At 46.0% G+C, this 10,000-nt stretch overlaps 1 protein-coding gene across 1 annotated transcript in view; it reads left to right on the top strand.

Moving 5' to 3' along the window:
• LOC135225679 (dual specificity tyrosine-phosphorylation-regulated kinase mbk-2-like) overlaps positions 1–10,000 on the top strand; it is a 306,246-nt gene that overhangs the window by 226,184 nt on the left and 70,062 nt on the right. The window contains 1 exon segment of the mRNA XM_064265021.1: positions 7,627–7,987. Coding sequence (XP_064121091.1) covers positions 7,627–7,987 — 361 coding nt within the window.

The raw sequence follows: 10,000 nt of genomic DNA, 5'->3' as shown, positions 1-10,000 counted from the left end.
GTCAAAATCCCTTTTCTGGGCTCAGCTCGTGTCGGCCTATGAAAGAGTACCAGAGAAACAGACAAGATGGGAAAAAAGGACAAATGAAAAGCAGTTGTAAAATGAGGATATAAATATAAGTAAATCAATTACAGCATATAAACTAAGTACTTAAGCCTAACTTATTCTAAACAATAACATAAAAGAAAGTTAGTAATGTAAAGTACTTAAAATTACAGTAAACATAGTAAATTACCATAATGCATTGTAATATTAACAAAATAGATTTACTTAGAAAAATTATTTACAAAATATACAAACACATTGTGTCCTACCCTAGCATAAAAATAAGGGTAGGTACACTGAAGTACATTATCAGTACAAAGTGTGGATGTCCCTAGCAAAAAAATAAGGGGACAATCCACTAGTATGATTTCAGCGGCTAAGGCTAGGATATCCGAGTAGCATGGCGATAGGGTGAGGCATGTTGGATGAGGTAGGTAGAAAGGAGACCTGGATCTGTACTACGACTACTATACAGTATCAGGAGAAACAATGTTTCCCGCTGCTACTGCTGAAAATTTTAAAGATTCCAAGGACTTTAGATAATGACGTTTAAAGACTGTCGGAGATTTCCATCCAGTATACTTTTTAAGATCCTCAAAGTTCATATGTTGAAAGTAATTAATTGAGGTGGCTACTCCCCTGATGTCATGTGCTTTTGGGAATGAATCAGGATTGGCTTGTTTAATGAAGTAAAGGATTTGTTGTCTAATACCTTTTACTGACAAAGTACCACCTTTTCTCTCATGAAGAGAGAACCTGAGGATCTTGAGGATGTACGAGATAGAAAGGCTCTTAAAGTTGATACTGGGCAGAGAGAAGGTCTTGGGGGGAAGTGGGATGACTTTCCAAGGGGCCCACCTTGCAAGAGGATCCTCATTTTTAGCCAAAAAACTACGATCCGGAGCAAGCAGAACTTCTCCTGAGGGGAGGAATTCCACATGACCCGCATCTCTGGATAGAGCCGACAGTTCTGAAAATTCTAGCTCCTGAAGCTAGGCTTAATAAGAATAATGTCTTTCTAAGAAGCATTATGAATGTACAAGACGAGTGTCAGTATCTGAAGCTAGTTTGAGGACATCATTTAAGAACCATGAAACTGCAGTAGGCCTTTGAGAAGGTCTAGTCTAGCACAGGCTTTAGGAATAGACGTGAAATAAGATTCAGTCAGATCTATCTGAAAACCTAACTGAAAGATCTTCTTCAAAGCCGATTTATGAGTAGTAATAGTGCTAGCTGCTAAAACCTTTTTCAAACAAGGATCTGAAAAAGGATATAGCTAGATTAACTGTCATGGTTGTAGTGTTTGATTCTTTCAGGAAGGATGCTAGTTTTTTAACAGCTGAGTCATATTGTCTAATGGTTGACTCTCTCTTATCTGATTCTAGGAAGAGAATATTTTGTGGATCAATATTAGCATCTTTATTAGCCGCAAACTTCATGAAGTCCATAAAGTTAGGGTCTGAAGAATTCCTGAGGAAGCGAACACAGTCCTCATTTGTACTGATTGTGACAGCTTGGGATTGGGAATCCGTTGAGGTCGGAGACCCAATTTCCAGAAAGAAGAGGATACCAGTTGCTCTTTGGGCCAGTCCGGTGCAATCAGAGCTACTATTCCTTTGAAAGTCCTCAGCTTGCTTAAGACTTTCAAGAGAAGATTCACTGGAGGAAAAACATAAATTTTTCTCCACTGATCCCAATCTAACGACAGGGCGTCCGTGGCATAAGCCAGAGGGTCCAGGTTGGGGGCCACATAGCAAGGGAGCTTGTGGTTCGCTTGTGAGGCGAAGAGATCTACTTGGAGACCTGGGACTCTCCGGCATATCCACTGGAATGACCCGTAGTCTATGGGACCAGTCTTTGGATTACCAGAGGAACTGACCGGGACAAGCGTCTGCTATCACATTTCTTACCCCCGCAGGTGAGTGGCGGACAGATGCCATTTGTGTTTGTTTGCTAGGGCAAAGATGGCTATCATGACATGGTTCACATGTTTGGATTTGGACCCTCCCCTGTTGATGCAATGAACTACCACTGCACTGTCCAAAACTAGTCTTAAATGAGACTTTTTCGGAGGAAGCAGTCTCTTCAAGGTAAGAAATACTGCCATTGCTTCCAGAACGTTTATGTGAAGCTGGCGAAATTGAACTGACCAAGTCCCCTGAACCTGTTTGAACTGAGAATATCCCCCCCACCCGGACAGGGAGGCATCCGTGTGAATGGTTAAAACCACTGGAAGGGGATATTGAAGGGGTACCCGCTTGGCTAAGTTCTTTACTTTTGACCATGGACGGAGGTGATTGCGAAGGATCTGTGGAATTACTGACAACTTGTCTCGAGATTTGGTGTTTGCTCTCGATCGCCAAACTCGATTTATATCTTTTAGCCTTGCTTTCAGGAGGATATCTGTTACCGAAGCAAACTGAAGGGACCCTAGGATTCTTTCCTGGCTTCTCCTTGAAGTTTGTTTGCATTTGAGAAATTGCCTGACAGATTTTGCTATTTCCTTCCGTTTGGCCACTGGAATTGACAGATTGTGGGAAGACAAATCCCATTGGATTCCCGCCACTGAAAACGAGACTCCGGGGTAAGTCTGGATTTCGTTTTGTTTTATCTGGAACCCCAGATGTTCCAGAAAGTGAACTACCTTTTTGGTGGCTGTGAGACATTCCTCGACAGTTGGTGCCCAGATCAACCAATCGTCGAGGTATGCTGCTACCATGATTCCCTGAGTTCTCAATTGCTGTACAACCACTTCTGCTATTTTCGTGAATACCCTGGGGGCTACATTCAGACCGAAGGGCATCACTTTGAATGAGAATGTCTGATTTCCTAGCCTGAATCCTAGGAATGGGCGGAAGTGTCTGGCTATAGGGATATGATAGTATGCGTCTGTAAGATCGATGGAGCATGTGACGGCTCCACGCGGAAGTAAGGTCCTTACTTGCGAGAGGGTAAGCATCTTGAACTTGTCGCAACGAATGAAAGAGTTTAGCCTTGACAAGTCTAAGATTACCCTTCTTTTTGTTGAGCCTTTCTTTGGCCACCGCTGAATAAGCGACCTTTAAAAATTTTAGATGCTTGACTCTCGCAATAGCTCCTTTCTGAAGGAGTTCCTCCGCGTAATCTGTCAATTCCTTTGATGGTATTTGGCGGAATGATTTGATTGGAGGGGGATCTTTGATCCAACTCCAACCCAATCCTTTGGACACTATGCTCTGTGCCCAATTGCTGAACCCCCACCTGTGACGGAAGAGGAACAGCCTCCCTCCTACCTGGGGAGCCTCATTGTTGATGGGCGGGTTGACCACCACGCCCTCCCCTGAACTGCCTGCTCCTTGTCGCCCTTCCTGCGCCACGCTGGCGAAAGTAGCCTCTCGCCCTACCTCTCGGTTGCTTGTTAAAGGGAGTGTAGCCCTGACCTTCATACGTAGGGTTGAAGGCCGGCGAGAGTGCGTAGGAGGTCGACGGTTGTGATTGAGGAGACAGCAGGAGGATGGGCTGGTTCTGTTTGGAACTAGCAGGTTGTCCCTGTTGGGTAACCGGGACGGCCTGAACAAATTGCTGCTGTTGCTGGTGTTTCTGGTAAGGCTGGAACCTTTTACCAGACTTCTTTGGTTTCTTACCAGCAGTGGGGACGGATTCTTGCTTCCTCTTGGATGAAATACCCCACCTAGCTCTAAGACTCTGGTTGAGCCTAGCAGCCTCGTGGTGTACTTCATTTACAGCGGACTCTGGGAAGAGATCCGCCCCCCACATGCTAGAAGCCAGGAGTCTATTAGGCTCGTGCCTAATAGTGCACTCCTGCAGAACGTGCTTTCGGCAATTCCTCCTAGCTTGGAAGAAGTCGAAAGCATCTGACTGAACCGACTGAAGCTGGGACTTGGCCAAGATCTTAAACAGCGGTTCCGTAGCATATGAGAGAGCAGCCATTTCCGTTATTATCAGTGAATTGAGGGACCTGCCAAACCTAGTTCGCGCGTCGAACTCCGCCTGAATCAAGGAATCAGGCAGCCTTGGAAGCTTCTCGCCGAACTGGTCCATGGCGCAGTCCGGTTTGAGCTTGCCAAGCGTGAACGTGGCTGGCAAGTTCTCCCACAATTCTCCAAAAGCTGGGAAGAGAGGAGAAGTAGACTCCGCCTCCCTTAGCTGTGGCATGGGCTCATCCTTGAGGACTGCCTGGAGAGTCCTCTCTACTATTTTCGTGGCGAACGGAAGAGAAGCCTCCTCTTCCGTCGCAAAAATAGTGAAAGGACTCTTATAGGCCTGGAGCTTAGTGTTTGTGCACTCCCAGTCCTCAAGGCAGTGAACCCATTCCCGTTGGGCATGATCCCTACTGTAGAGAACATCCTCCCTAGAGATCTTGTCTTCCCTAGTTAAGAAGCCGCTACGAGTCAGCCTAGCATAGCCGATGAAAGGCTGCGTCAGACCCGGAGGATAAAACTCGAAGTCCTCAATCCTTCGAGTTCCACACTCCGGGATAGAGATCATACCATCCTTAAATGGAGCGTAGGCGGCTACTCTCCAAGGGTTCTCCATAGAGAAAGCTGGCAGAGAGTCGTATGGCGGGAGCTGGAAAATACCAGCACTTGGCACTGGGGAGACTGGAAGAGGGACCTGAGAGAGCCCAGCTACTCGGTCCTCATTCTCTCTAACCCTGTTAGAGAGATCTTGGATGGACTGGCCTGATTGAGACAGAGTGTTCGACAGTTGTGCGAAACAAAATCTGCTCAAATCTCGTCCCCAGGGCGGAGACTTGCGAGCAACCATCTCGCCCACCTGTTGCATCACCACTGCTGAGAAAGCAGTGGGATCAAAGGTGCTGGGTCCCGCTCCTCCCACCGGCGTTGCCGGAGTGGATGTGGTGGAGGCAGGAGAAGGCATTGGCTCGGCGGGAGCGCGAGCCTTCTCCTTAGAAGCCTTGCTTCTAGAGCTCTTCGAGTAAGAAGAGCTCGGCTTGGCCTTCACCGCGTCGGCGTAAGAAGTCGAAGACTTCTTAGCCGAAGAAGACGAAGACGACTTCTTAGAAGTCGTCTTAGATAGAGTCTTCGGTTCTCTCTGTCCCTTCACCTTTGGGGGTACAGAGAGAGCGGGAGAGCGGGTAGGGATCTCAGATCCCACAAAGCCTTGGAAAGAGGCGCTCGAAGAAGGGACAGGAGAAGATCCAGGAACGCCCAAGGAAAGCCCTTGGGCGCCCGACACACCTACCTCAACCAACAAATCCTCTGCCCCTACCGCCATAGGCTCGATGTTGAGGTCCAGGGCAGCGACGTCCGGGACCGACTCCTGTGAAGCTACGACCCCGAAAGATTGTTGCAGATCTTGCTGGATGGAGGCTATGAGAGGGGCTGCGGACAAGGGGTCAACATACCCTGTTGACTTGCCCGCCGGGAAGATCTGGACGGCCAGCTTCTTGTCAAGGATGTACGGCTGGCCTTTGGCGGCGTTCTTCGAAGCGCCCACCCACGCTTTCAGGGTAGCAAGGGCGACCTCCCTCACACCAGTAGCCTGAAAGAAAGAAAGGGCGAGATGAGCTTCTAATGGCAGAACGGGGTTAACAAACTTATGTCTAAAAGTTGTTAGTAAATTGATAAAGAAGCCTATAATCGACTTACCCCTCCAAACCAGCTGACTAGCTAGGGTCGTAGCAGATGGCGCAGGCTTCCGGGTGCCAGGACGATCATATCGTTGAAATGACGTGGCACATGGAGCGTGAGACCTGCACTCATCGTGGCCGCAGGGGTCGTACAACGTCGCGTTGCATCCCAGGACCTGACAGTTGGTAGCCTGTAAGTGGAAAGATACATGAGTATCAGGAGAACACTTACAGCCTAACAGTTGCTCCGCTGGTGCCGGAGCGAGAAAGTTAGATTAAACCAGAGCCCCGCCATAATACGTGTGGTAACAAGGTTGGTTGGTTGTCCTAGGCTATTGCTCCGCTGGCGGCGGAGACAAGAGGTAGAAATCCAACCAGGAGTGGTGGTAAAAGGAAACCACGACGAAAAAATGGCGGGGATGGTAAACATGATGAATAAAAAAAATTAAACAATTCATCGTAAAATTAGGGTATATCCTTAAAATAACAATAATATCAAACCTTTCTCCACCCGTCTACTAGAAGAATGCCCGGGTAAGAAGCAAGCTTCCTTCCGGTAGCGGGGGAGAGATGTAAGGATATAGTAGGCAAGCAACCGACCATAGTAGTGACCACCCCCACCCGCTGGCGGAGCCAGTAATCTATAACCAAAGGTGCCCCGGCTGCGACGGAAGCTCCGTTCGTTATAGAAAGGGAAGATGGCTGAGCAACTGGGGAAGGGGGGGGAGGGTCTCGGCGTAACACGGCGGGAGAGAGAGAGGGGGGGGGTTGGCCTACTCCTCCCCGTCTCAACAACTACCCGCTCGGAGACCCGGTACCCTATGAGTGGTCGCCCTATACCCCCCGCTGGGAGGAACCCCTGGCCACCTCAGAGAGAGAGGGAGGAAGGCACTGAGGTTGTCATGACAACCAAGGGGTCCCCCAGCGCCTCCCTATACCTGGTAGGGAGGGAAGGGGAAGGGTAAGGTGCGATGGAAAAACGTGACCGCAAGTGGCCTAAGCCGCGAGCAACACAACCGTGGGAGGGCCACGTGAACCAGGCTGTACCAAACCATGGGACATGCACCTAGGCTAGCCTAACACCCTAAATAGAATAAAAATACATCGTAAAGATGGAAAAGACACTTTTAGTAGAAGAAAAAGAAGCCCAGGAGGAGGCAAACTGTCCCGAGGAACAGAAGCCTACTCGGAGCCAGCGATAGCCGATGAAGAGCAAGAGCCGGGATGCTGGGCTGGAACAATAATAATAGCCCTAAATACCAAACTAAGAGAAATGGTAAAGGGGCTAATCTAGCTAAAACTCGATGTAAAAAACGATAGAACGTAATATAGTAAGCCCATAAGTATAAGAAGTCCCAGTATGGAGGACCGGGAATTCTTAACGAGGCAGCATGGCGCCGCCACGAGACAACCGGGGAACCGTATATGACCTATTAGAAGGAAAATACTGGTTCCCGGAAGACAAAATTACAGTAAAACATTACTTATGAGGCACTTAACTTAGCCGTTGCGATGGCAGAACGTTCCATAACGAAGGTGATAAGAAATCCCGTAAAATGCACAAGCACAGAGAAAATGCGTCTGGACGCTAGCGCTAATGATTAAGGATGTCCGCTAGGGGCGCTGCTGTCCGTGGCGTCCTCTAGTAGTAGTATAGCGGCCGCATCGACCCGTTGGTATCAGCTCTCTCTTGTGGGGATTTTTGATTGGAAGTTCTAATTGGTGAATGTCTCGTGGTAGTGTTCCCACTCGCCCCTATTACCATACCGAACCACTCTTTTAAGAGTGAGCGAGTCAATTTTATTGACATTTTCTTAATTTTGTTTTTCTCTGGTAATTTTAGATTAATTTTACCTAGAAAGAATGATATTAAGGATCCTTTCATAGGCCGACACGAGCTGAGCCCAGAAATGAAAATTATTATTATTATTATTATTATTATTATTATTATTATTATTATTAACTCCTCTCTTTCTCCCCCTCCACAGAAACTGCCAGTTCTGACCAACAAGAGCAGCTCGTCCTCGCGAGTGAACCTCCCGCACGAGTCCTCCTCCAGAGCAGGCAACAACCTCTCCGACGGAGACACCGGAGGAGGCGGCAGGAGTCGCGATGGAGGCACGGGTAGCGGCGGCGGCGGCTGCGGCCTCGGCGTCACCGGAGTCGCGGCAGGAGGCGTCGGAGTTGGCAACGGAGGCGGCGCGGGATCCCTGCCCGTCCTGAACAACAACAAAGGCGAGAACGCCAACGACTCTCCTAGGCTGAGTCGCCTCCACTCCAGCAATAACAAGACCTCGGGATCGCACTCCACCGACGCCAACGGACACTCGCTCCCGCTGTCCCCGCAAGGTGAGGGGTTTTCTGGGGCTCTTTGGGGTTTTAGTCTTCCGGGGGACGAGGAAGTGGTGTCTTTTGGTTAGTAGGTCTTCGACAATGCAGGAACACCTGGGCTGTAATGTGTTGTGGTCTTTTTGTGGTTTTAGTTGATCAGTTGTATCTCTGGTATTCTTAAGAAGTGTTATTATTATTATTATTATTATTATTATTATTATTATTATTATTATCGGAAGTAAACACGCTTTCGTAATGGAGCAAGCGTAAGGTCAGGTAATTTCTTTTAAAATATTGATATATACATAAATCATTTATTAAAGTTAAAGGATGGAAATAAAGAAGAAATTGTAAAGATAATAGTTGAAATTGACAGATTAAATGAATAAAAAAAATATTGAATTTTCAGTATTAAAAATAAGTAGTTCCATTTCCCATGAGATTTTAACAACATAAAACGATTTCAAAGTATCGCCGATGGCCATGGTAACAACCTCGTGTAATATCAAATTTAGATTAAATTAGCAATAAGAAAATTGCTGAAGTTATGAAGACATCAGTCGTTTCATCTATTTTTTTTTTTACCTCGTTATCATATAATTTTTCACTATTAATCTCTATAACATTGAGCCCGCTCACATTAATAATGTGTGCGTGTGTGTGTGTTCGTGTGCGTGTGCGTCCTTTTTCCCCTTTGGATGGAATGGCTATAAAAGGATACCCCTCTTTCGGTACTACAGCATTTAGGATTGGTGGGCAGTAGACCGGCCAAGAAGAGAGATCTCGCAAACATGAGCCAGGTGTTCTGTCAGTCAGCCGAAGATGCAAGTGTGCTTGGGAGTGAGGGAGGCAGATGTGGAGATTTCTGCAAAGCAGGTTTATCTCGGATTTTGCAGTTTAGAGATCATGTAATTATTATACCGATTCCAGTATCCAAATTGTGACCTGAGTATGAAGACATTAAACTTGATGAAGTTTACGTCATCTTGTAAGTCAGAAAAAGCTGATCTTTTCATCGTACTCACAGAGAGAGAGAGAGAGAGAGAGAGAGAGAGAGAGAGAGAGAGAGAGAGAGAGAGAGAGAGAGAGAGTCATTGAAACATTGATCTTCATATACCGCAAAGAGATTGTGTTCGTATCTCTGGTCATCAGCTGTTCGTTGGGTTTCCTTGCCTTTGCATGTTTCATCAGACATTCTCTCTCTCTCTCTCTCTCTCTCTCCTCTCTCTCTCTCTCTCTCCTCTCTCTCTCTGTTAGCAGTTAGTTTATATCTTTTATAGTGACTGGAATATTGTACATAAATTATAACCTCATTTATGGACACGCGGCTTTTCAAATAAATATATAGTTATATAAAATACATACATACGTATATATATGTGTCTGTGTGTAAGTAAATAGATATTTATTCATTTATTTGCTTATATAGAGAGAGAGAGAGAGAGAGAGAGAGAGAGAGAGAGAGAGAGAGAGAGAGAGAGAGAGAGAGATTATGCTTCTCTTCTTTCAAGCAGTGATATTCTATATGCCAGTTCTGAATGACCAAATAGAAAAGGCATGATAAGCCTTGCCATTGGATATTTCCTGGAGTGCGCAGAATAACAATGAATGTTCCGTTGACGGAAAAATAATGAAAGCAGTAAGAGAAATTATCCAAAAAATATACGTAAATATTTTATGAAATTTGGACAGTTACAAATACGCGTGGGGGGGGAAATAGGAAGCACAATTTTCCTCTTGGTCTTTTATCCGAAATTCTTTGCTTGCTCCTTCATTATGTAACGAATTGAAAATTCAAGACTTTGCTCTTTCCAATATATTTCGCTTCTTTGTCACAATAATTCTTTCGCTTCAGTTACTACAATCTTTTACATCTCAGTTATATTCTTATTTTGTTTTTAGTGAATATTTACTTGATTTATTCCATATCCCTTGTGCAGTGCTTAATTATTGAAGCCGTTCTATGTAATTTTACACATAAATAAAATTGCATGAACCCTGTAACGTGAAGTCTTGCCATAATTTATGTTT

This window comes from Macrobrachium nipponense, chromosome 13, assembly GCF_015104395.2.
Source record: "Macrobrachium nipponense isolate FS-2020 chromosome 13, ASM1510439v2, whole genome shotgun sequence".
Classification (NCBI taxonomy): domain Eukaryota; kingdom Metazoa; phylum Arthropoda; class Malacostraca; order Decapoda; family Palaemonidae; genus Macrobrachium; species Macrobrachium nipponense.
This window is presented reverse-complemented; position numbering and strand designations above follow the sequence as displayed.